The 27,836-nt window shown below is 36.1% G+C and overlaps 1 protein-coding gene across 1 annotated transcript; it reads right to left on the bottom strand.

The window, feature by feature from the left end:
* Positions 1-1,660: 1,660 nt before the first annotated feature.
* On the bottom strand, positions 1,661-20,574 carry TDO2 (tryptophan 2,3-dioxygenase). Its single transcript, XM_060653912.2, has 12 exons — positions 20,445-20,574; positions 20,121-20,226; positions 18,214-18,304; positions 15,918-15,988; positions 13,992-14,119; positions 12,535-12,721; positions 11,171-11,278; positions 8,124-8,235; positions 6,558-6,615; positions 4,986-5,065; positions 3,802-3,892; positions 1,661-1,831 (listed from the first exon to the last, which is right to left on the bottom strand). Exons 1-12 carry the CDS (start codon positions 20,477-20,479, stop codon positions 1,678-1,680), a joined length of 1,221 nt encoding a protein of 406 aa, XP_060509895.1. The 5' UTR covers positions 20,480-20,574; the 3' UTR covers positions 1,661-1,677.
* Positions 20,575-27,836: the final 7,262 nt, after the last annotated feature.

Raw genomic sequence — 27,836 nt, 5'->3', positions numbered from 1 at the left:
CACTAGAAACAAGTTTGAATGGGAGCCCAGGTAGAAACTGGCATTATAAATTGTTTTGACTTTACATTAAGAATTACTAATATATCCTTTGGAAAAAAAAAAAAAAAAAAAACTCTTACAACTCTATAGTTTAATCCCACCAAGAAGTAAAAATAAAAAGAGCTAAGTCAAATCATTTAGTCTGTTAAAAGAATAAACCTTTACAAATAGCATTCATTCTAAGATTCCAAGGCATCTTGGTGACAGAGCGTCTGTTAATGTATTTTTTTTTCATTACTGCATGAGAAAAGCAAAAGTTGAGGTAAGTATTTCTATCCCTATCATATGGATAGTCAACTGGGGCTTAAACTGGAATTTGTGCCAGAGCAGATAGCTAATAAATGGCAGTGCCGGAATTTGCTCCCAAGCTCCCAAGCCATTGCTTTCAGCCACCATTTTACTTGTCTCTATAATTTTCAGCTTAGCCACAATCAGGTACTATGTACATGTGCACATGTACACACACATACATACACACATACACGCACACACACAAACATGCTAGGGCCTTGTAAGTAAAAGCAATTCTATGTAATTGTCCAGAGACAAACTAGACGTGATCCTTATAAGAAAAAAACTTGTAACTGAGACCAAAGTATAGTTCAATTTCATCAAGAATTTGCGGCTTGCTTATAGATAACCACCCTAGGTCAAGGCTGATAGGCATTTAAATTCCTTTGATAATATTTTGCACTCCCTTCATAAAAGAAATTTAAGTATTGCCAATATCCAGGCCAATATAGAAAAAGAATAAAGCTCCTGTCTGATCTAAACTCTTGGTCTAATACTTACTAGAAATGAACTGAATCACTGTTTAGTCTATTTTCTCCTCCCTTCTTCTGGAAAGTTCAGGGAACTATCACTCATGTCCACTTCAATCCTGTGTTGACTATACCTCCCAGACCACGAGCACTGGAACTGGGGAAAGCACCTTTGCCTTTCTGGTCTAGAGGTGCTGGAAGCAGGAACCTTGCCCGAGGAAGGAGCTGGCCTACAACAGGGAAGAATAAAGCCAACACCTACAGAAAAGAAGAGATGAGACACACAGGATCCTCAGAAGTTCCAGGAATATGGTACTCCAGGAACTGGATGCATCCCCAGGCTCCTCTCAATCCTTTGAGCTAGTGGAGTAATTGCCAAGTCCCCTCTGGGCAAGCTTCAGTTTTCTGTCATTGGTCATCGAGAGTCCTAATAAATACGAGCAATGTTTCCAAAACAATATATGGCAAAATATCTCTTAAACTTTTTGATTGTACAACTCTTTGTGTAGAATGACACATTTTATTGCACAAAGTATTTGAAATTGCTGAAGTTTCAAGCTTATTAAAGTACGAAATGAGATAATGATTATTATGTTAAATGGTTTACCTTAAGGTGTAATTATTAGGGGACATTGAGGTTTTAATAGGAAAACCTTCTACGTACAATGTTACAATTCAGCTGAATTAATTTCTTAATTCATTATTACAAAAATGAGTTAATAAAATTATTTACAGAATTGAATCAGAGCACCACAATGCTTACCTATATATATATACATATATTACATTAGGAGTCTTGATGTATCATGACAACTCATAGAAAATTTTAAAAAACACAGACTGAGAAATCGATGTCTTCATAGATTTGGAGATGAGTTTAATCTGATTCATCACTGCTGAAGTAAGAGCTGTCACAATATTCAGCCGTGTAAAGGAATTTATGAATAATTGGGTTCATCTTCGGTATCCAGTGTCGGGGAACCAGATATGTTGAAAGATTAAATAAATCTACAAATACCTTGTACCTGTCACTGGAAAAACACAAATATACAGATGTAGATTCATTGACATGAAATATTTAAAGTTTTTCAACAAAAAAATTTCATGATTTTTGCCATAATTAGTATTTAATATTATGTTTATATATTATAAATTACATTTTATGTATTATATATAACATATACATATATATAATTAAGGAGTATAATCATTAAGATGGCCTTATGTTCATTCCATATCCAAAGTTCATGCCATAAAACAGTATTACATGTTTCGTTGATCCTGACCAAGTTGATTCAGATTAAAACCTAGTCTTATGATTGTCATGCTACCTTCATAAAGATAAGGGTGTGTTCTTGTGTCTGACTTTTAAAGGAGGGTATGCAAAATTTTAAAAAATGAAAACATACAAAATTCTTAGTTGTTCATCAGAAAATATTTTCCACCTGCCAAATAGCTGTCAAGTAACTGACATGAATGGATTAATAAATTGAAGTACCATCTTAGATTCATAATAAATGTCTATAAATGTGGTTTTAACATTTATAATAGCTCTTGTGTGTGTCAAACGTTTTAACTGTTGCAGCTTTTTTTTTTTTAATACTGACATTTTTTTTTAATTTTTTTTTTTAATTTTTGTTTTTTTTAACGTTTATTTATTTTTGAGACAGAGAGAGACAGAGCATGAACGGGGGAGGGGCAGAGAGAGAGGGAGACACAGAATCGGAAGCAGGCTCCAGGCTCTGAGCCATCAGCCCAGACCCCGACCCGGGGCTTGAACTCACAGAGCGCGAGATCGTGACCTTAGCTAAAGTCGGACACTCAACCGACTGAGCCACTCAGGCGCCCCTAACTGTTGCAGTTTTATAGCAGAAGAGCATTTGCCTTTGAGGTCAAATTAGAGTTCAAGTTCTGCTCTGTCACTTGCAACTCGTGTGATCTTGGACAAGTTGTCTAAACCTCAGCGTCTTGGTCCCTAACTCTGTAAAATAAAAACTACAATCCCTTCCTCTGACTGGGCTTTTGTAAAGACATAATGAGATCATGACACGCTAGAAATGCTAGTTGTGTTAATTATTCCCACCACCCACTGATGTGGGGGTTCATGTCCTACAGGCAATCATGTTCTGTTTCATGCTTAGAGAATGTATCCCCAGGGAAAGAGAAGGTATTGTAAGGACTGTGAAAATTCAAACCTATGAATCTTATAAATCTTTTAGTCTAGAGTTTATTCCTAGGGAAAGTGAAAATTTATAAAAATGATGAAAAATTGAACATGCATGTTTTATAACTTGTCAATCTGAAATTGGGATAGGGATGAATAGGGATGAAAGCCATGTACAATATAAAGAATTTTGGGGACTAAATGTGAATATCTATTTATTCTGGAGCTGATTCTCCTTTCCCAAAGAGCTTTGCAAGTTTCCCTGTTTTCATATATGTCTATCTCTATATCCATCTATAATATTGTGAACATTAAGTGAGTTAAGAACACAGATGTCCTAGAAATCTCTCTAGCATGTTTTAAGTGCTAAATAAATATTGACCCTTTTCTTGTAAATACTCTCTGGGCACTCTCTGGAGTAGATGGAAATAGTTTTTAGAAAATAGTCATACCAGGGAACAAACTATTTTTTCACTGTGTCATTCACCTGGGCACGAGGACATTAGTGGAATGAATGATAAGTGTTTGAGTCTAGTCCAAACTTGGGCCAGAATGAGTTGAAAACATTCCTATGTGGATGAACTCCCTCATATCTTCACAGGTCATGCAGCCACTGGTACCTTGCCCCATCTCATCTCAGGATGAACTTCCAGGACTAAGGATTTTTACAATGACCTCTCTAATAGGAATACCTTAATCTAGCCAGCATGAATGTGTTGTCAGCGGTTCAGATGGGAGCAAGTATAAATCACATTTCCTAGGTAATGCACATGTATGCGAAGAAACAAAAAATCAGTGACTTCCACCAAGAAAAGCAGGTGAATTTCCCCATCTTACCTGACTGTTGAGCGCAGATACTGATAACCAGAGGACCCACCAGTGCCAGCTTTGCTGCCCAGCATTCTGTGCACCATGCACACGTGGTTATCTAGGCAAACACACAAATTAACTCCATGGATATTTTTCTGCCTTTAGTTCCACAATGGTCTAAAAACAAGGGGCTGGTAATGATTACTGCTTCTGAGAAAAGGTTCACACCTTATCATCACTTAGCCATATGGAAGGTTTACGTGTGAGAGCCAGATGAAACCTGTAGGTTGCCTGGCACCCCACTTGGTTCAGGTTACATGCATATGACTCCATCCATCATTATGTTTAGCCTGCGAACACAATAGGGAAGCTTAGGGCCGCATTATGACTTTCAGGAGCTCTTGCCACTTTTGTCTTCACGCATGGGTCCCTTCTTCCATGAAACACACACACGCACACACACACATACACACACATATATATGTGTGTGTGTGTATATATATATATATGTATATATATGTATACATATATATGTATATGTGTGTATATATGTATATATGTGTATATATATGTATATATGTGTATGTATACATATATGTATATGTATACATATATGTATATGTATACATATATGTATATATGTATGTGTACATATATATGTATATATGTATATGCATATATGTATATATATGTGCATAAATACGTACATATGTACATATATACGTATATATACACACATGCACATATGCCTATATATATGAACATATACATATGTATATATGTGCATGTGTATAAAATTATATTTTAAAATTGTGTTGGCTTAAAGCTGAATAAGTTGTGGTTATATATTAAGACACTTCTTTTAACCTATAGTTAACTTTTTCTTCTGATTATTAAATAATACATTTTCATGGGCCCCTAAAGGTACTCTGGGCCCTAGGTGTTGTGCCTGCTCTGTGTACCAGGTAAATGGCCCTGGAAGAGAGTAATTGGGCTGATTTGAAAAAGAAAGAAAGAAAGAAAGAAAGAAAGAAAGAAAGAACGAACTCGGGCTGATTAAAAAAACAAACAAACAAACCTCATTCCCACACAAAGGAGGAAAGAAAAGATAGTGGGAACAGGAGCAGACAGAGAAAAGGAGTAAAGAAACAGGATGGGGAAAAGGATTATCGAGGCTGGGTGATAGTGTTGGGAGGTGTGGGCAGACTTACATCTCCATTTGGTCATGAGTGCGTCTATGTCCATGAGAGAAGTCAGCAACTGAAAAGGGACCTGGAATCTAGGCTCTTCCCTAAAGGAGAAATAATAAGTCTATTGAAGCAAATCCAGGGTGTTCAGAGGGGCAGGAGTTTTCTAATCTGTTGGCCCCAGAAACAAATGTGAACTTTGCCTCTTAAGAGCTGTAGCAGCTCTGGATTACTGTCTCAGTCTTAGTTTCTTCATCTCAAAAATGAAGATACTACTGCTCATCTTACAGCATTTGTGTAAAGAGTCTAGAATATTCCATATAATGTACATGAAGTAACCAGTCAGAGTCACAGCTAACATTGATTCTTATTAAACGGTAAATATACACTATCTCAGATTCACCAGCTAATACCACTCAAAAACTTCTTCTGGGCAAAGATATCAAAACACAAAAACAAAAACTGCCCTTTATTTCCTCTAATATATATGTTTTGTCCTTTCTTCTAATCATTCAACAAATCTCAGTACATTTTCTGCTTCCAAGGCGTGAACTTGAATGGCACAGATTTAGTAGGAATTTAGGAAAAGAGTCAAAAGATTTTATTGATATTTCTGAAGAAATGAATTTAAGAAGATTAAAAAAATCAAATAAATACAAGTAAGAGGCCCAGTAAACAGAGATTTTACTTTTGTTGCTGTTTTTAATGTTTGCTAGTGTGTTCTCCATTGTTCTGACACATTTAAGTTATGACACATGAAGATGAGGCCTTTATACACATGTTATGGGAGTAGGTGGACATTTAAGGGAAACCTCAAACACTTCAGACAGTGAAGACAATTTTACTTGAAATTGCAGGATAAAGAGAACAATTTATAAAGGTGTTTTCACTTTACCCACTTGTTTTTTTAATTTCATAAGATAGGAATAACTCCACAACCTTGTGTAATGATGGGACACATTTTATGACCGAGTTTCTGAGGTAGATTACACTTTGGCTTTTTAGGACACTTAACGTCATATGATGTATTGTGGAATTTAATTACAAAGATGTTTAATTAACTAGTGTGTGTATATATGTATATTTCTGCCCACTATAGGGATAAAATTATACTCATACTATCTAAAAGAAAAAACTAGTGAAGTTTCACAATTATTTTCTAAGTTTTACCCCAAACTAAATGACTTTTTAAAACTATGATTGCAATTTATAAGCTCTATGCTTTAATGTTTATTTATTTTTGAGAGAGGGAAAGAGACAGAGTGTGAGTGGGAGAGGGACAGAGAGAGGGAGACACAGAATCTGAAGCAGGCTTAAGACTTGAACTTACGAACCACAAGATCATGACCTGAGCCGAAGTCAGATGCTTAACCAACTGAGCCACCCAGGCACCTAAGCTTTATACTTTTTTTTTTTATGCTCTAAATATTTATTAACAACATTTACAATAAAAAACATACAGAACATGTGAAGAAAATAGAAATAAATGGCATAGCTACATATTGAATTGACTGCTGAAAAAATAAGCTTTATACTTTTTGTGTTATCTGTATCCACTCCTCAATTTCTGCTTCTACTCTTCTAATTTGCTTTTACCTGTAAAAATATATCATCAAGGCCCCCTGAAGTGCTCTGTATGACAGTCTTCTTTCACCTGTAAGATACATAGCAAGTTTTAATTTAATGAGAAATTTAGGTCAGTCATATTAATTTTGGTCATCACCTTAAATAATTAAGTTTTAAATGTAAAGTTTTATTTAAATTTTTTATTCCTTAGATTTTAAAAAGCAAACATATATATATACATACTTTAAATACATATGTTATACATATTATACATATATACACTTTAAATATATATGTAATATATATGCACTTTAAATTTTCAAAACCTTTAAATATCATATTAGGAAAACTTGATACAGAAAACACTTAACTTCCATGATAAAATAAATCTATTTTTCAAGTCAAATCGTAAAATGACTTACTTTTAAAAAAGTTAAATAAGATTCATTCTGAGGTTCATTTGAAAGTAATTTTCTGATTCACTTAAAATCACTTAGATTACTTAAAATCACTCAGCTTCAAGGAGTACAACCATTATATAAAATCTCATAGGGGTGCCTGGGTGGCTCAGTTGGTTAAGCATCTGACTTCAGCTCAGTCATGATCTCGCTGCTGGTGAGTTTCAGTCCCACATCTGGCTCTGCGCTGACAGCTCAGAGCCTGAAGCCTGCTTCGGATTCTGTGCCTCCCTCTCTCTCTCTCTGCCCCTCCCTCGTTCCCACTCTGTCTTTCTCTCTCTCTCTCTCTCTGTCAAAAGTAAAGTAAAACATAAAACAAAATCTTATATGTGTGCTCTAATAAAAGGCTTTGCTCTATCGGCAGAAAAACAAAATTTTGCTATTCTTTACAGAGGTTTTATAGAAAACTGGGCCTAACAACATTGAAGTTTGCAGAATTTCATACTAATTTCATATACTCGTATGCCTTATACTAATGTTATAAAAATTAATATTTACTTCTATTCTGCCTATATATATATATATATATATATATATATATATATATAAAACACTTCACTTATATAAGTTTATAACTTGTAAGGCTTATAAGTACTTTATAATAAAAGGTCCAAATACAAATGAACACAAAAATTCTAAACATATAAAAGAGTTATATAATGAAAGTATTGATTATACTGGTCAATTGGTTTCAGAAAATAATAGCCCAATGTTAATTATGCCAGAGGGGCTAAATATGTGCTTTCCCTGGTCTGCTTGGGAAACTTCTTTCCTCTGGCAAGCCACCCCAGCCCTCACAATAGTTATTCTTTTGGTCTCCTGCTGCTACTGTACTGTTTACAATTACACCGATTGTCTTCATTTCCATCCCTATTAGGCTGTGAACTAATTGCAAACTCATATGCAATTTCTCTTGGTATCCAGCGTCGGCTGATGCATATTACGAAAGCTTCTGACTAAAGTCTTTAAGATGAACTGAGCATGTGAACTTATTCATAAGGTTGTAACAGATAAAATGAACCCAGTTCTTGTTTCTGTAAGTGGAATAAAAATTTTCATTTTATTTCCCCCACATGAGGTTTGATATTTTGAGCTCACAGTCATACATTCCGGGAAAAGGATCCTTAGAATAAAATACCTTTACTGAGGAGATGTTCATGACGTTTCTCATCAAATAAGGAGAGTAACACCTCTTTTTGTTTCTGAAATTCAGCCATTTGTTCCTCCTTTTCCTCCGATTCTTCCTTAGCCTTTAGGAGAAATATTGCATTAATATTCCCAAGAGAGATCATAGATTCTTATTTTGGAAAATATCTTTTGTGAGAAATAGACTCACCAGGAGCAGAAAGGGTATACTTGGAAAACTTATCCTAACATCTAATATCACAACAAATTATGACATGGGTCTTCTTGACACTCACTGGTTCTATCCTTTTATTTAAGTTTACGTGATTTGTTAACCTCATGAGAGATTTTCATCAATATCATGAGAAATGGACTCAGATTGGGCAAAACCGGAAGTAACTACGAGTAGTCGGTAATGATCTAATTTTAGACAACAGTTTTTTATCACAGGAAAGGAAATAAAGGAAAAGTTAAGAATTTCCAGTCAGAAAAACTATTAGCTCTATTAATATTCTATACTCAGTATTTTATAAATATAATTTCTTAGATACTTTTCACCCTCAGATATTTGTTCATTTGATATCTATTGATTCATTTCAGGAAATTCTTACTCTTCTGCCTCCAACAAATGCTTTACTTACAACTCAATTAACTGAGCGGACACAAAAATTAGTTAACTCAATTATTTTCCATTTGTCTGAATGATGGCTCATGTGGTAAGAACTTGTAGGCACATGATTGTCAGTTAATTATTCATTTATTTAGTAAATGTCATGCTAAGGTGATAGAGATAAGGTGAGAAAAAATTGAGTTCCTTGGGCGCTTGGGTGGCTCAGTTGGTTAAGTGTCTGACTCTTGGTTTTAGTTCAGGTCGTGATATTACAATAGTGCATTTGAGCCCTGCATTGGGCTCTGTGCTGACAGTGAGGAGTCTGCTTGGGATTGTCTTTCTCTCCCTCTCTCTCTTTGCCCCTCACCTTCTCTCTCTTCTCTCTCTCTCTCTCTCTCTCAAAATAAATAAATACACTTAAAAAATTGAGTTCCCTGATCTCATGCGCATATTATCTGATGGGAATAAGACACACAAATAGTCACCTGGGCATTACATTGCAAACATTGATAGTAGCATACAGGAGAAGCATAAGGCCATGATTAATTATAGTAATGAGGAGGTCAGGGGAGATCTTTCTGAAGGAGTTTTCCTTGAGCCACAACCTGCAGAATGGGAAGGAGTCACCTGCGGACGAATATTCCAAGCCCAGAGAAAAACATATAAAAAGACTGTGAAATGGTGGTAAATTCAAAGAACTAAATTCAACTTAAGGAAATTCAGTATGGTTGGACAACATGAGATCAGAAAACACCTTGAAGACTATGTTAAAGACGTTTATCTTCATTTTAAAAACAATAGGGAGACATAGGTTTCATGCAAAAGCAAAATGTGATCAGTTCTGCCCTTTGAAAAGATTGTTTCAACTGCAGTATGGAGAATAGATTGGGATGGAGTCATACTGGGGAGAAGTGTAGAATAGTTGAGAGAATATTGTAAGACCAGGTGAAAAGTAATAGCAGTTTGCACTTGATTGGTGGTGGTACATTCAATGGAGATATCTGAGAGCTATTTAGAAGGTAAAATTGGTAGGATGTGGTGATAACTTGAAGAAGTGATTGAGCAAGAGGGAGGTACCAAAGATCAATTGTACATTTCAGACTGGACAAACAAGATGGTTTATAAGAGAACAACTTCTTCAACTTGTAGAAGACTAAGTTGACATGAGAGAGGAAGGAAGAGAAAATTGTTTTTAAGTTTGGTTTTATCATTATGTTTTTGAGAGGACTAGGAGGAAATTATAAAGTAAGGTGTCAAATATGTAATTTGAAATGAAAGGAGATATCAATGCTGGAGATAAATGTTTGGGAGTTATTGGCATAGTAGTAACTATTGAAACAGGGGGTATAAATGAGTTCATCTAGGGAAAGAGTAGAGGGAATACAGGGGTCTAAGCCAATGCATTGTGAAATCCCACCACCCACAGGTCTGAGAAAGAAAAATGAGCCAATAAAGGAAACAAATCAAGACAATAGGGCCATAGAATTAAAGGAAGACTGAATGTTATGTACCAAATCCAAGGGGGAAAAAATATTCAAGTAAGAATAAGTAGTCATTATTATTGAATGCCACTAGGAGATCAAGTAAAGTAAAAATGGCCATTGAATTTACATACCTAGAGGCCATCTGTGAATGATGGGACAAGAAGATAGACTGGTCTGGGTTGAGGATTAGACGAAAGAAAAAGAAATAATTATGCTAACTACTGTTCTAAATACCTTACCAATATTAATCTAATAAATGCTCATAATAACTCTACAAAGTAGATACTCTTATTTTCTGTTTTACTAGGTAGATACTCTTATTTTCTGTTTTACCATTAGTGAAAGTGATGCAAAGGGAGGTTAAGTAACAGAAGAAGTTCAATGTTACAGTTATTAAGAGGTGAAGGTGGGACTTGAACCCATACAATGAGATTTCAACGTCCCTGCTGTAAGCGCTACCTGATATAGCTTCTCCAGATACAGCCTCTCCAGACATAGAATTGAAATAATTCTTTCAAGAAATTTAGTAATGAAGAGAGGACGGTGGCAGAGGGGCTGTAGCTTGAGGGAAATGAGGAATCAACAGTATCTTTCTCAAGTGAAAGAAATTTGTAACTGACAGCAGTTAAGAAGGACCCAGGATATTTTTGGTTGACCGGTCTTTTGTGAGCCTACTTCTGTCTAGAATTGGTCATGATATGAAATTTTTGATAGAAATAAAAAAGGTCTATTAATCTTATATATTTATCAAACACAAAATCTTGCCCAGAATGAACTTATTACTTTAATTTCTATTGTACATAAATAAAATAAAATTAACCATGTAATATATTTTGTGTAGATGCATTTGTGAAAGAAAAAGAATATAAGAAAAATGAACGTTTAAAAGTAAATTAGGGATTTGTTAAATAAAATTTTCAATACTTCATCTGTAGTAAATATATTTACTTATGGCATCATAAATACCTGAATTCTTGTGAATTCTTCTTCCAGGCCCTTGAGAATGTTGTTTTCAAGCTTTCCCCAGAAGTTAAATCCATGTGGCTCTAAACCTGGTGTTCTTTCCAGCCACGCCTGAAGTATTATTTTTTTTTAAGTAAATATATTATAAAATTTCAAATATATAAAATACATTGTACTTAACAATTATGAACTTGAAATAGGAAATATGTCATAAGTTTTTTTGTATATAAATATTTCTCTTTCCCTTAAATTTATTCATTTAATGAATAGCAATTTATTACATTTCATTTCTTAATCTTTAAAGCAATCATATTAATAATATTTACTCTGTATTTATTAAGAAATGTGTTATTACAGAAATTCCAATTTTGTTCTATAAGTCTATGAACATATCTAAATGTTGTTTTAATGAAGTCTTCTGGTTTATTCTCAAAATACCTTATGTCTTAGGATATGAAGGAATTATGACATGCATATCATATGATCTCTTCTAAATGTAGGAGCATGGTATCTAGGCAACTTTGAAATCTGAAATCAACTAAACACTCAGTTATTTTAAGAGTCCACAAACCTTTTTTTTTTTTTTTTTTTTTACATATACAAGACTTTTTAATGTAGAAATGAAACAAAATTTGTGCACCTATGGATTCTCATCTGACCTATTTTTGGTTTTGAAATTAACTTTGTGACTCTTTCCCTCCGTATCTTTATGAGCTGTTATTTGGAGTTATATATACTATATTAACCTAAGTCCACATTTACAATACCCAGGGGATCAGTGTGCAAAGTATAAGTCACTAAAAGAAATTTTTAATTTGCAAAGGAAAAACCCTTGTGAAGGAAATCAAGACCATATAATCTTTATTTAATAATTTACTTGTGAAAAAACAGTAATCCCTCAAGACCTTTTATAGACCCATGGGGAATTAAGATATGAAAGGAACAAATTCTGAAGATTATACTCTTAGTAATTTAGTTTAATTGAGAAAAACACACAACTTGTGGAACTTTTCAATAATGGAATATTTTAGAGAATAAAGCTCACTGAATAATTAACTACACTCGGTGTTAAAATCAGCTAGTTAAATGTTGTTTAGCAGGGTTGTTTAAAGGAATTGTTTTATAAGATAAGAAGGTGATTAAATATTAACATAGAGTTGTTATATAAATATTTCTGAAATTCTCAAGGGAGTTCTTAATAGTTTAAATATTTCAATTACTTGAGTTGAAGCATTCCTTTAAAGTCTTTCTGTTCTTATTTACCATGAATGTGACAAAACCTTTGAGTTTTAAAACTTCGATGTAGCAGAAGCGCAATTAACAAGATGTGGGGAGTGAGACTTTAGAGACAGTATTTGAGCATGTACCTCCACTAGTTGAAGTAGTGTTTTTTCCTGCTCGGATTTAAGTAGCAGTTCATTATCTTCTCCTCTGAAGTTATCACGATAATGTCTTCTGTTGTAAGGGACCCTCAAACTCTGAAGAACACCTATCTTGTTTTCTAACAGTCGGAATTGCAAACTCTGGAAGCCTGAGGCTGGAGATAAGTACTCTCTTTGAGAATAAAAGGAGGAAGGGAAGAGAAAAGAAAGATGACAGGAGTTGACATTATAAATCACTGTAATGCTTTCTTCTGTTGTGAGAGATCATTAGTTTTACTCTCTTGGACATCACCGAGAACACATAACTGCCTAGAGTTGGACCTGGGGTTTGATCTTCCCAAAGAAAGAAAACTGAGCTACCTAAACATCACTGTTGCTGTCAGTTAATCAATTTAAAGATGGCATGTTTATATCGTTTGGGAAATGGCATATATGTGTGTGTGTTTTATATATATATATATAAAACACACACACGTATAGATACATATATGTTTATGTGTTTGTGTACCAATTTGTTTCCTAAGGTAAAGACAGGTGTACATTGAACAATATTTTTATTCTATAGCGCTGAAAGATTCTTTATAAATATAATCCCTCTTAAAATTTATATTCTTGGATGTTATTATTGATCTCACTACCTAGTATTAAGTATACCAACGAGATCCTACCAGTAAAACAAATGAGATATTGCCTCACACAAAACAGGCAATCAAAAAATGTTCTTACTCCCACCCCACAACCACCCAAACTCTTCCATCCTTCTAAGCTTCCTTCATCTAATTGGTTGTAAGACTTCAAATTTTTAAATCCACCACAAGGGATTTTTAAACCCCTGACTGTCACACATGTTGGAGACAGCCTATTACATCATTAAATTCACCTGGTACTCTTAAAGAAAATCTCTTCTCAAATTTTGGCATGAAAAAAGCCTTTTAAAAAGTATAAATATGGCTTTGGCTGCCTGGAAATGCAGAGCTAACATTTATAGTTCAATTCATAACTTAAACTGACAGTTTTGCTGACAGGCATCCCATCAACTCTTCTCTTTTATTTTTAGTTTTTAATTTCTTTTTAATTTAGTTGTATGTATTGTATCAGCCACGTTAGCTATTTTGATAAGTTGTCTAAAATTCATTGCAGTGGCTTCTTGGCCTTTTGGCTAAGATCAAGTGTAACGTTCTTTTGAGATAAAAACAGGGCACAAAAAATGAATTGAAATTAAGCGATCATAATATTGTGCCCATATGTAAAAGTGAGTGATGAATTATTTTTAATAACTTCTCAAATGCTTTGAGATTAAGATCCCCGCATGTTTATAGTGACGCAGGGTCAGGAGGACGGGCTCCTTACTCACACAGCACATGGCACACATGTTCTCTTCTTACCCCACTGGAATGGAAAGGTAAACCGCGCTGCATTATTACAAAGCCACATGTACACACCTGAAATCATTGAAGTCCAAGGCTGTCATCGTTTCCAGAACAGAAAATTGCTGCACCAGTAGCTTAAGGATCACTGCCACTCGGTGCATTCGAGTAACAACCTTAAGCATGTTCCTTTCATCCCTAACCTGAGAGTTAAGAAATGAAACATCGAGTAATCGGTTCTGATTTCTAGAAGATACAAGATAGACTACAAACCACAGTGCATTCCTATTAACTTTCTCTCTATTTTAAAGAGGAACACTGGAATTAACATTTGCCATCCATATATATTGAATATGAATAGCAACTATAAGTTGTGTGCAAAGATTGTGTGCAAAATTGGAATCGGTAGTCTTTTTTTTTTTCAACGTTTATTTATTTTTGAGACACAGAGAGAGATAGACTGTGAGTGGGGGAGATGAAAAGAGAGATGGAGACACAGATTCCTAAGCAGACTCCAGGCTCTGAGCTGTCAGCACAGAGCCCAACGTGGGGCTTGAACCCACAAACCATGAGATTGTGACCTGAGCCGAAGTCAGACGCTCAACCGACTGAGCCACCCAGGCACTCCCATTAGTCTTTCTTTAAAATAGAAAATTAGGGGCGCCTGGGTGGCTCAGTCGGTTAAGCGTCCGACTTCGGCTCAGGTCACGATCTCGCGGTCCGCGGGTTCGAGCCCCGCGTCGGGCTCTGGGCTGATGGCTCAGAGCCTGGAGCCTGCTTCCGATTCTGTGTTTCCCTCTCTCTCTGCCCCTCCCCCGTTCATGCTGTGTCTCTCTGTCTGAAAAATAAATAAACGTTAAAAAAAAAATTTTTTTTAATAAAATAGAAAATTATACGGAAGCAAGTGAGAAGTCAATTTTGGAACCCAATGTCCAATGATTTCAAGGTAAATTTCTCTCTTAGTTTGTTTCTAGAAATACAGGTCAAAGAAACATGGACACTTCTGTGTTAGGGTTAAGCAACACCTTGACAAATCTGCTCTTTACTGAGGGCCCAGAAGTTGTCATTAACATAAATGGGAATTGTATACATATGTGTAAGAAGAGTACTGTCTATGCAGAGTTCTCTAGGAGCGGGGGCTCAAAGGCAAGGACCTCAGGCTGTGTGCTGCTTGGGGAAGGTGTGTGGGAGCAAGAGGCAGGCTGGGAGGTGGAGAAGTGCCCTTCAGCTCTGCTCTGCTCTCCTCCCACTCTTGAGCCTCTCCAGGCTTTCCCTCTGTATTCCCTTCTTCCTCTTCTCTTTTCTCTTTTTCTTTCTTCTACTACTCTCTTCGTGCCTCTTCCTTTCTTACTGTTTCACTTCCTCATCATTGTTCCTATCTTCCTACAGCAAATATTCATTACAAATACAATCCTGAGGGGCACCTGGGTGGCTCAGTCGGTTAAGCGTCTGACTTTGGCTCAGGTCATGATCTCACAGTTTGTGAGTTCAGGCCCCACATCGCTGTCTGTGCTGACAGCTCAGAGAGCCTAGAGCCTACTTTGGATTCTGTGTCTCCCTCTCTCTCTGCCCTCCTTCCCTTGCTCATGCTTTCTCTCTCTCTCTCCCTCTGTCTCTCTCTCTCTCTCAAATATAAACATTAAAAAAAGAAAAGAAAAGAAATACAATCCTGATACCTTTTAACTAAAGGATCTATATTAGCTATATTGGCAATCTGCCATCATACATAACAACTTTCTTCAAGGGGGAAAAAAAATCAAGTTCTAAACAAGGGGCCTGAAACTGAAATTTGAAAGGACCCTTAGAGCCATGTGTAGCTGGAAGGCAGCAATGGCATGGGGAAAGTATCACTACATTCGTGTCCACTCAGAAAAGTTTTTTAAATGTTTCTGCTAAGTAATAATTCCCTCGTTAGTATTCAGTTTTTCTAATTAACAGTAGTTTTCTACATTCTCCAAAAATATATATATATAAATCTAATATTGTGATATAATAACTCACATGGCCGTTCTGAAAGATCTCTCGGACAGAATCTAATTCCCAGAGGATTTGCTTAAACCAGAGTTCATAAGCTGCAACAAGAAAAATCATTGTCAATTGAAAAGTTATGGGACACTTCTTGACCAGAATCGCATGAAAGATATGGCTAACACATTGAAAAAGAAATAAAATGTTGGGGCGCCTGGGTGGCTCAGTCGGTTAAGCGGCCGACTTCGGCTCAGGTCATGATCTCGCGGTCCGTGAGTTCAAGCCCCGCGTCGGGCTCTGTGCTGACAGCTCAGAGCCTGGAGCCTGTTTCAGATTCTGTGTCTCCCTCTCTCTGACCCTTCCCCGTTCATGCTCTGTCTCTCTCTGTCTCAAAAATAAATAAACGTTAAAAAAAAAAAATTAAAAAAAAAATAAAATTAAATGTCATTTAAAAATAATAAATGCCAATACAGACTTATTTTATGCTAAAAATGCGTATCAGTCATAATGTTATCATAGCCTTCTTTTTTCGATGTTTTAATATGCCAGTCACTTTATCTGCAAGCTTCATATTCATTATTATTATTTTGATTTCTCTCAACAAATATGTTGTCTAGGTCTTTTAATATATAACACACAATTTAATTCTAACTTCCTGTTCAGATGCTGAAGGTGTGTGGAAAAGCAGTGATACTCAGCTCCATCTATAAACTGAGACATTAATGGCCACTAACCTAATGAATATGACAAAATTTTGGTTTATAGAGGCTTAGAATATTATGGGAGCACAAGCTCATGAATGGTCTAAAACTTCATTATACTCCTCTGCTCCCCTCAGTACCTAGGACAGGGTTTGGCATAAGATAAACCATGGCTAATTATTTTCATAATAAATGAATTAAATAGCCAGTGTAGTTGTTACATGAGTATAGAATATAAATAATCCTAGAGATTCCTAGTGCATTCTATTCGGTGCTATTGTTTGGGTAAAGGGTACGTTTCTGTACTAATTACAGGAATCAAATTATAATTTTAAATTATATTTAAGGTGACCTTCAGGGATTTAATTTTCATATTTGGACAAAGAACAAATCAAATGTTTATTAATCGGTTTCTGTATCTTTTTTTCAAGTTTTATTTTGTGTGGCTTGTTCTGTGACCCACTGACCACATGTTGTAGCTGAAGGATGGAAGGAAAGTCTCCCTATCAAATAATGATACTTCCATTTTTGGATGCTTATTATGTGCCATACCTTGGGCTAAGGGCTCAAGGCACATTAACTCATTTCGTCTTCACAAGAACTCTATGAACAAGAAGACAAAGTCATTCTCTCCATTTTATAGACAGAGAAGTAGAATCATTGGTCAAGACACCTGACCAAAGTCACACAATTTATAATGGTAGAGGTGGGATTCTAAACAATTTTCTGTCCCCAAATTTGTGCTACCCTGCCACAATTCCTCTTCTACTAATTTTGTCTTGGCCTAAGTCACCAATAAAAATGTAAACGTGAAAACAGGAGAAGTAACAACATATCAAGCCACTTATTTTCCATCTTTATTTTTTCATTCTGAGGACTTGCTCATTTTAACCAGCCAGTTAAACAACCATTTGAGGAAAAGATACAAAGAACTGGTAGGAAAAAGAAGCATGGTTAGAAATGGGGCACCGGCTACCATGAGTCGTTGGTCATGGTCAGACATTCGACAATATTATGACACCAACAATCTTAGAGTAAATTTTAATATTCTGGGGTCATGGACCTCTTTAAGATACATATTCATGAAATTTTGAACACAATTTTAAGAGTTCAGGGACTTTCTAAACTCCCAAAGTCATGGATTCCTATGTTAAAAGCCACTGCCCAGAGGTAAGAAGTCTGGAGAGAATAAACATACATTTTAGGCATATTTAACATTTACATTTAGTACCAGATTTATATACGATTATGTAAAGTCACAATACATTTCCGTGATCTATTTCTTGAAAATAGTTTTTTTAAAGTTCCAAGTTGAAAAATAGTAACTTGTTAGCTTGCAATTTTTTTGTGAATTACAAGAGACAGAAAGTTTCCTTGGATTTAGGAAAAAGAGAAAGTCTTCCCTGATCCAAATAACAGTAAAAAAAAAAAACATAAAGAAGACGGTTATAAACCCTAGAAGGATGCCTTATGAGAATTTACCTGGCAGTAAAATATTCTCAAGGATTTCTAACAGAAGTGATTTTTTAGTCTTTAGCCATCTTATAGTTAAAAGAATTGTAGGTTTCCTCATTATTGTTGGGAAATGCCTGTGGAATAGTTACTGTCCAACCTTTTGTTCAACTTACCTTGATGAGTTATGATAAAAAGATGTTCATCATGGATTTTATTTCCTTTTATTTCACTTTGAAGTTCTTGTGCGTTCAAAACCTTTTCCAACTTTAAACAAAAAATAGAAAGACCAATTTTGTATAAACTTCCATAAGATGGATAAATCATGGGGATCTAATATATAGCATGGGGATTATAGTTAATAAACTGTTGCTAAGAGAGTAGGTCCTAAATGTCCTCACCACAAAGAGAAATGGTAATTATGTGACGCCATGCAGATGTTAGCTAGTGCTATGATGGTAATCATTTTGCAATATATGTGTGTCAAATTAACATGTTATATAATTCAAATTTACACAATGTTATACATCAGTTATATTTCAATAAGGCTAAAAAAGATTTTAAAAAAGAAGGATTAATTTTGAAATTGTAAAACTTGGTTTTTTTTATTAATTTTAATAAGTAGAATACAAGGGGCTCCTGGGTGGCTCAGTCAGTTGAGCATCCAACTTTGGCTCAGGTCATGATCTCGTGGGTTCATGAGTTCAAGCCCCACATTGTGCTTGCTGCACTGAAACTACTGTCAGGGTGAGTCCTTCAAATCCTCTGTCCCCTTCCTTCTGCCCCTCCCCCACTTGCGTTCTCTCTTTCTCTTTCACTCTCTCTCATTCAAAATTAAGTAAACATTAAAAAAAAAAGTAGGGGCGCCTGGGTGGCTCAGTCAGTTAAGTGTCCGACTTCGGCTCAGGTCATGATCTCGCGGTCCGGGAGTTCAAGCCCCGCGTCGGGCTCTGTGCTGACAGCTCAGAGCCTGGAGCCTGTTTCAGATTCTGTGTCTCCCTCTTTCTCTGACCCTCCTCTGTTCATGCTCTCTCTCTCTCTGTCTCAAAAATAAATAAACGTTAAAAAAATTTTTTTTAAAAAAAGTAGAATACGATACTGAAAAAAAATTCCCCAGTTCCCAAATTCTCAGGAAGCAATCTATTTTTTCAACAGTGCATGAGTCTTATAAAGAATGAGTTAAATTTATGATTTTTATTCTCTACAGAAGAAACTATATTTGGTAGGATTCTATCATAAAAAATACCATTACACTCACTGAGAAATCATATCCCTCTGCCTCTTGAAATGAGTATGATAAAAATTTGGTCACTTGCTGAGCTCACTGTTCGTCTTCCACTCTTTTGTTCCCTAAAGAGCCTATTCTAAGAAGATCTTAACATTCTTTATCAGCTCATCCTCAGCAACCCATCAATGAAAGCATCACAGGGTCTAAATATTTCACTTCTTAAAAAATATGGAGGGAAAAGTGGGTGATGGGCATTGAGGAGGGCACTTGTTGGGATGAGCACTGGGTATTGTATGGAAACCAATCTGTCAATAAAGTCTATTAAAAAAATATATATATATATATAAGACAAACACGCTGTAAATTGACCCCAGACTTATTGCCAAAGACCTCATTTGTAATATCCCTCTTTCATTTACTAACGATTTCAAGAAAACATGTACCTTCAACATTTCTACTTTATGATAAAGGATTTAATAAATAAATTTTTCTGGATACATTCGCAATTACCTAGGCTGGGATTTAGTGACTATGTCTTATTTACACAAGTTGTGAAATGCCTGCCAGTTATCTACACTTTATCTTATCATTTACACTCTTCTGCTCAAGATAATGTCCTCTGCTTCTATTGTATCTCTGCCAGAGAGGTGAATTTTCACATATGAGTCTCTTGAATTACTCTTTAAAAAGCTGAAAAGGCGTACATTCCATGAAAAGGGATATCATTAGGTCCAGAAAACTTTTTGGTGACTGAGAGAAAAAAAACACAAAAAATCCCAAAACATGAAAATGTCACTTTGTGGAATTTAGCACCCAACAATGGAGGCTGAACACTGTAAGGGCTCTCCCACTTACATGCAGGTAGCTTCCGTAGATAAGTCCTCCTTTGCTGGCTCTATTCACACCGGTTTGTGATTTGTCGTCTTCACTGCCTTCTATGGACAATTTTTTAAAAGCACATCTACAGATTAAATAAGTGAGGAGAAAACAGGAGATCTTGAGACAGCGTAATAACTAACAATATGAGTAGTCAAAATTCTCCTACTGTTTTTAAAGTTGATTTTCTAACAAGAGAATATGGGCGACAATTTTCAATGCATTTGAAATTCAGAAATTGAAGCGTTCTTACTTGGCATTTCTAAGTGCCTAACCATACTTAAAATAGAGGTAAATACTCACCCAAAGTTGTTTCCTAAAAATGGGCACCCACTCATGGTGAAAATGTACCGTCTGAGAAGCTCCAAGGTTTGATTCTGAACAGGTGATATCACTGACCTTCCCAGATGTTCCACAGAGGCCTTTTATATATCCTCCTCGCCCTGCATCAGCCAATCAGTTTTCTCTCTGTGCTCTTAGGTAGGCTCTAGTTTCAACTGGTACAGAAGCTGAACTCTGTAAACTTTAGTGTGGGTCTGTGTTGGGGGCCAGTTTGTTTGCTAAAAAAAGTGAATATTCTGCCAAACCAGGTCATTTGACTAGCTAAGTTCTGCTTTTATATCCAAAATAACAAACATTAAATAAAGCAATGGAGGCTATTTTTTTAAAAGACATTTAATTACTCTATTCCAATAAAACATTTGGCATTACATTTTAGGATATATAATATAATGAGCTTGTAAAAAACAAGTTATTTATTCTCCCAGTCTCATATTTCTATATTCTTACGAGTGCTAAGCCAAAAGCTGAACTTGGGTGTCTCTGGGAGACGAAATTCATTATATGACAAAGGCAGGGTACATGCTCAAACCTCATTTCTGTCTCGTGTTCCCTGGGCTTCTGGCCTGAATCTCATCTGAAAGTTACCAGCAGTTGGGTCGTTTGTTGTACTGTATTGGAACTTAAACGGACATTGTTAATTTACTGCTTACCTGTAGCATAGCATTTGTAGGACACTGGGAGTCATCCACACTAGGGTACTTTATAGACCATGTAAAAACAGTAATAAAGTGCCCACAATTTGAGACAATGTCGGTGATAAAATGTTTTTCCCAGAAAACATTATTTATTTGTCCAAGTTCTAAACTATGGCTTTAAAAACTATTGAGCCAGGGTAGAAACTCCATCACCCTATTCTTGCTACACCACTGCTACATGTTAAGAACTACATATACAGCCAGCATTTCCCATGTATTTAACCCTCAGAATGGTCATCTGATGTCAAATTCACCAAAATAATTAGACGGCAGATATGTCATTTTTAGTCTTGGCTCTGCCACTGATGAATTGTGTGCCATGGGAAAAAGTGATTTAACTTCCATACATGATCAGCTACCAAATGGAAGTGGTTCAATACTCATCAGAATTCTGAAGGTCCCAATCCACCCTGAAATCTTGATTTTTATGACTATAATAAATTATAATGTTTAATGCAGCCTTACAGAAAGAGAAACAGCATGAACATGCCACGCCATAAAGAGAACTGGGAAATCGGTGAAACCATACCCTAAACCCCTCCTATTCCCTTTGGGTTTTTACAGGTGACTCTGGCATTGCTCACACAGTGGGGAGGGGTTGTCTGCGAAAGAGGCAGAGCGCCCTTTCTTAGTGCCCTGCCCATGGTGTCTGGAAGCAGAAAATATTTAATAACTTCCCTTTCAACACATGGTTGTACAACTTGGTATGTGTTTACAAAGAATATAGGTAAATTATTTATTCTACTCTCTGTAAGTCTTTTGGATTGAGAAGCGTTCTTCCCTTAAAGGTGAACATACTAGTGAAAGAAATAAGGAGATGTTCTTTTCACTACAAATTAGAAAAAAGTAGGTATTTTTGAAGCAACACTGTTTTCTTTTTTCTTTTTTCTTTTTTAAATAGGATTCCACTTGGGTTTTCTAAGTAGTGTCAATTCAGTGGTTAACCTTAGCAACCCAGGCACCAATTACTCAAGGATTTGAATTTAGTGCATCAGGGAAATTATAAATTAATCTAAGAAAAGCTTGTTTCCTTCAGCCAGGAAAGTAACCGACAATGCCTCAAATACATATATTCCCTTTAATTTTTGCAATCAAAACTGTTATAAAATATATGACTGGTTGTATACATAGATATATAGATAGATAGATAGATAGATAGATAGATGGATAGATAGATAGATAGATAGATAGATATAAAATGTTGCCACTTGGAAACCAATTTCTCAATGTGATGTTTACCTCAGATTGAGAAATCTTTCTTCATGATCAGATGTAAAACCTCTATGACCAATATAGTCTTTGCTGCCCCAAGATATTTTATGTACAGATATTTTACACAGATCTCCCAGAAATACACTTCAACTCAAAGAATCAAATTTGGCGATGACATCCTCAGGCACTATAGCAGGTAACTACAGAACCTACTGGTACAAGGCAAGGATTTGTAATAACTTCTAATCTCATTATACACCCATATGCATATAATTCTGTTGTACACATTAATTACAGAAGGGATACGTTAAAGGTAATATTGACTGATAAGCACGCTTAGAAGACATGAGTCATGACCAATTCTGGGCCTAAAACAGACTCTAGAAACCATCTAACCTGTTTTAGGAGTAAAAATACCTAAAACTTGAGAGATAAGATGACTTTTTTCCTTACATATGTCATAAAAAATATTAAAAACAATTAAGACTACTAAAACCAAAACCCACATCTCTCGTTCTTCCCTTGTGATTTTAAAGGATAGGATATAGAGAAGTGAGCTTGTGAGATGAAACAGAGGCAAGAATTAGCAGGATCTGGTGTTGGGCAAAATTTAGAAAGTGAATAGGAATTTTCTTATTTCTTCAGTCATCACCGTACAGGTTTCCAAATAAAAGGCTATATGAACTTGTTAACCCATTATAGAATGTTCCATTTTATTCTTTCCCATAATCCTCATAGCTTAGAACTAGCCCTGCCCTGTACCCAACTGTTCACATTTTTCTTTGTCAACAGTTAAAGATTGTGGTAGACATAGAAACACTAAACCAAGAAGGGAGTTCTTATGGATAAATGCTCCAGCATCTCATTTTGCAGAAGATAATTCTGAAGGCACTCTGCACCCTTCTCCAACTATCCTGGAGGAATCCCAGTAACTTAGGGCATTGACCTCACAAATGAATCCTTTGGCTTTTCTTCTTTCCCTTCCTGTCTCACACTCCTGCTCTGTCATTATTATTCATGGGACTGTCTCCCAAATAAGTTCCTTCTGCTCAAGTCCCCGTCTCAGGCTCTGCTTTGGAGAAAGCCTAATTAATATATATAGATCCCCTAACTCATCATGAGATCTAATACATTTAAGAACTGAACAGTTACTTTTTGGTTTTTCAAAATATTTTTCCTTGCTAAGCAAAGAAGGTTCTGTGAACATAGCAGCCATTCAAGAAGTCTTTCATTTGGTCAGACAGAATGAATTACCTTTAGTCAATTGTTGTTGATGTTGCTTTGTTGTTGTTGTTAATGCTTTGATTGATTCTCATAGTTGACAGTCTGAGGAAAATTAAAACTCCTTAGCCAGCATTTAAACTTAGTTATACAATAGAAGCTTTTCAAAGTCAATCTCATAAAACTCAGGAACAGCCATCCATAACTAATATTTGCTTATTATGACAGACCCAAGGAAAGGCAGACGAGAAACTACTAGGACACCTATTTCAAGGGAAGGGGTACTTGTGATGTTAATTAAGGATCAATTAAGAGATTATGTCTTCCCCTGTGTGGATTTAGGATGACTAGTTTAAAAGGAGAAAAAAATATATATTGGGAGATATATTTATGTAAGGTGACTCTAAGCCATTTTGTAGGTAAGAAAACTGTTGAGTCTCACACAGCAAAAAAGGATCAGAAAGGAGCCAGGCACCAGGTGACATTTTTGTTTTCCTGGTCTATGGAATGTGATCTTTGTGGAGAAATGCTTACAGACAAACTCATATTGTACTTCCATATTTTCCTTATTTTTTGAAAACCATGAATATTAGAAAAATAATTCCATTGATATTTCAAATGTAAGATGTAGCATTTTCAAACACAAGGTTTTAAAAACTGCTTTTGTCCACTATTGATGATATAATTTGTGGTAAAACTCCAATTGACATTTTAACATTTATTTCGTCCCCCAGGTCAAATTTGATATATTGCCGTTTGAAATTTGCCAAAAAGTCATGCTTTTTATTATAAAATTTTATAGAATATTTTTAGATTAGTGTACTATTTATAAATGAGAATTCATTTTAAAATTATCTGAATAGGATGAATTGTACAGAAGCACTATGCTATAATCTCCATAAATAAGTTTTGAAAGTATTAAGAACACATGTTAGGGGCTCCTGGGTGGCTCAGTTGGTTCAGCATCCAACTTAGGCTCAGGTCATGATCTGGCAGTCTGTGAGTTAGAGCCCCACATCGGGCTCTGTGCTGACAGCTCAGAGCCTGGAGCCTGTTTCAGATTCTGTGTCTCCCTCTCTCTCTGACCCTCCCCCCGTTCATGCTCTGTCTCTCTCTGTCTCAAAAATAAAAGTTAAAGATTTTTTTTAAAAAAAGAACACATTGTATAACTAACCAAATAAAATCAATGAAATGATGAAAAATCTTCATATAGCCCAATATACAGTTTGGATCATCTGAAATTTTTATTTTGGTAAGTCCAAACGGCTAAAAACCAGCAATTTCATATGGTTCATCTTATTATTACTAAAGTAATACTTAAAACCATCTTTAAAAATACTATTAAAGGGGGTTTTGAGTCAGGAAAATTTGCAAAATGCTCAAATAGACAAGTCTGTTCTTTGAAAAGGAAGAGGGAAGAAAATTCTGATGCTACTAGAATAAACATATATTAAAGACATTTTTTTCTACATTTATTTATTTTTGAGAGACAGAGTGAGACAGAGTGTATGCAGGGGAGGGGCAGAGAGAGAAGGAGACACAGAATCCAAAACAGGCTCCAGGCTTTGGGCTGTCAGCACAGAGCCTGACACGCAAAGGGCTTGAACTCATGAACTGTGAGATCATGACCTAAACTGAAGTTGGTCGCTTATCCAACTGAACCACCCAGGAGCCCCTGGAATAAACTTATATCTTTAAACATTCAACAGAATTGACATAATGCCCTAATTTATTAGGAGAGAACTGAAGACTTCACACTCTTAGATTATGTAATTTTCAGATTTCATTCCCTCTCACTTTCCACCCAAACATCTTATAATAAATCCAAAGCATAGACACTAAGTTCTGAGAATCTTCTAACTTCTCATTGCTTAGAATAATCTCCCTGTCCCTCCACCTACTGAACTCTTACTCATTCTTTAAAACACATTTCAGGGGTGTCTGGGTGGCCCAGTCGGTTAAGCATCTGACTTCAGCTCAGGTCATGATCTCACAGTCCGCAAGTTCGAGCCCCACATCAGGCTGTGTGCTGACAGCTCAGAGCCTGGAGCCTGCCTTGGATTCTGTGTCTCCCTCTCACTCTGACCCTCCCCCATTCATTCTCTGTCTCTCTCTGTCTCAAAAATAGATAAATGTTAAAAAAAAATTTTTGAATAAAATAAAATAAAAAAACACATTTCAAATAGCACTTCCCTCTATGATACCCTAGGTAACAGTAATTACTTCCTTTCCAGTGGTTCAACAACAAATTTTCATATTTAAATTCTTAGCATTTATCACATGTAATTATTACCCCTGGGTTTTCTCCCTGACTTGCTCACTAGGCTTTATTGCCTCTAGACAAGGAGTACTGTGTGTTTCTCCCCCTTGAATCTTTTGTATGAAGCCGGGTAAGCAGAGACACAACAACTTCTTGACGAAAGTGAATGTCATCTTTTCATCACCCTTCTTTCAGCAGAGTCAAAGATGAATTTAAAAGTTCAGGTATCAAACAGAAGAGTGGCTTATTGACAATATTGAGAAACATGAGAAGGAAAAAACCTGGATAACCGATGAAGGCAGTCAATGAGCTTTGTTTTAAAATTCTGAAGCTTCAGGGTGCCTGGGTGTCTCAGTCGGTTAAGTGTCTGACACTTGATTTCAACTTAGGTGATGATCTCACGATTCACGGGTTCAAGCCCCACGTTGGGCTCTGCACTGACTGTGGGGAGCCTGCTTGGGATTCTCTCTCTCTCCCTTTCTCTCTCTGCCTTTCCCACATTCTCTTTCTCTCTCTCTCATTCTCTCTCTCAAAAATAAATAAACTTTAAAAAAATCTTTAAACATTTTTTTTAAAAATAATAAAATAAAATTGTGAAACTGTAGGTACTGTGTGTTGCGTATTTCTACTTAATCTTTGCATACAGGCAGGTCAGTAAGTCAACAGTTTGCTAAGCACCTTCTCAGTAAAAGTTGTTCAGGTGCAGCTAACTATCTTCTGTACCTTTTGAATTCTCATGAGGTCGAGATTAGATCGATCATTCCCCAATAATTGGCCAATTTTGTGAAATTCTTTGCACAAATGGATGGAGAAAATTCAATAAAGGATAAGAGAAAAGAACTATGTTTTTGTAACCTCTATATGCCAGGCCTTATGCTAGAGTTGTTCTATAGGTTCATGGATTTAGTCATCTAAGAACTGTGACCACAGATGCTGGTAACTGACAGAGCCAGAATACAAATGGAGGTCGCTCTCTCTGAAGTCTTTTCTCTTTCTCCCACAGAAGCTGCCTTGTAACTCCCAACTGTTAGACTTTAATAACACATTGTGACAATAAGAGAAAATACATATTGGCCCTTGCCCCCGGTCCCCGGCGCAGAGTTTTGAAACCCTTGTAATTTCCTAAGTGATAAGAGAACTAGGAACATTTCTGGTTCTTATATTTGGTCTTTGACCCTGGTTCCTGATACCACTCTTAAAAACTTTGTAATTTCCTGTGTGAGAAGGAAGTCTTTCGTTCTATTGAGGCCACTCTGGGTAAGGTTTTGGATGGTTCCCGGATGAGCGATGGTCACCAGAAAGAGCAAGTTATGATTAGAAGCTTGGAATTTTCAGTCCTGCCCCCCATTCTTCTGAGAAGGGAGAAAGTCTGAAAATGGAGTTAATGATTGATCATGTCTATGTGAGAGTCTCCATAAAAATCCTAGTAGTATGAGGTTAAGAGAGGTTCCGAGTTGGTGAACTGGTGGAAATGTGGGGAGAGTAGCACACTCAGAGAGGGCACAGAAGCTCGGCACCCTTCCCCAAATATCTTACCCCATGTATCTTTTCATCTGGCTTCTCATCTATACCTTTATCATGTTCTTTAATAAAAGGCCAACCTTAGTAAACGTTTCCCTGACTTCTTTGAGCCACTGTATAGTAAATTAACTGAAGGCAAGGAGAGGGTCACAGGGACCTCCTATTTGTAGCCAAATTGGACAAAAGTTGTGGGGAACCTGGGGACCTCCTACTTGTGATTGACATCTGAAGTGGAGTGAAGGCAGTCTTGTGAGACTGAGCCCCTAACCTGTTGGATCTGACACTATCTCCAGGTAGATAGTGTTGAATTGAGTCAACCTGTAGGAGACCCAGCTGGTGTCCAGCTTTCTTTTTCCTTCCTTGGAAGTGCATTTTCTTCTTGTCCCTCCCATGTTTTTTAGCTGGGAGCTCATGGTGGCCTCTGCACCCTGTTACTCTAGGGCA

Source organism: Panthera onca, chromosome B1 (assembly GCF_046562875.1).
Source record: "Panthera onca isolate mPanOnc1 chromosome B1, mPanOnc1 haplotype 2, whole genome shotgun sequence".
Lineage (NCBI taxonomy): Eukaryota > Metazoa > Chordata > Mammalia > Carnivora > Felidae > Panthera > Panthera onca.
The sequence above is the reverse complement of the archived record's forward strand: the minus strand, read 5'-3'. Positions and strand labels throughout refer to the sequence as shown.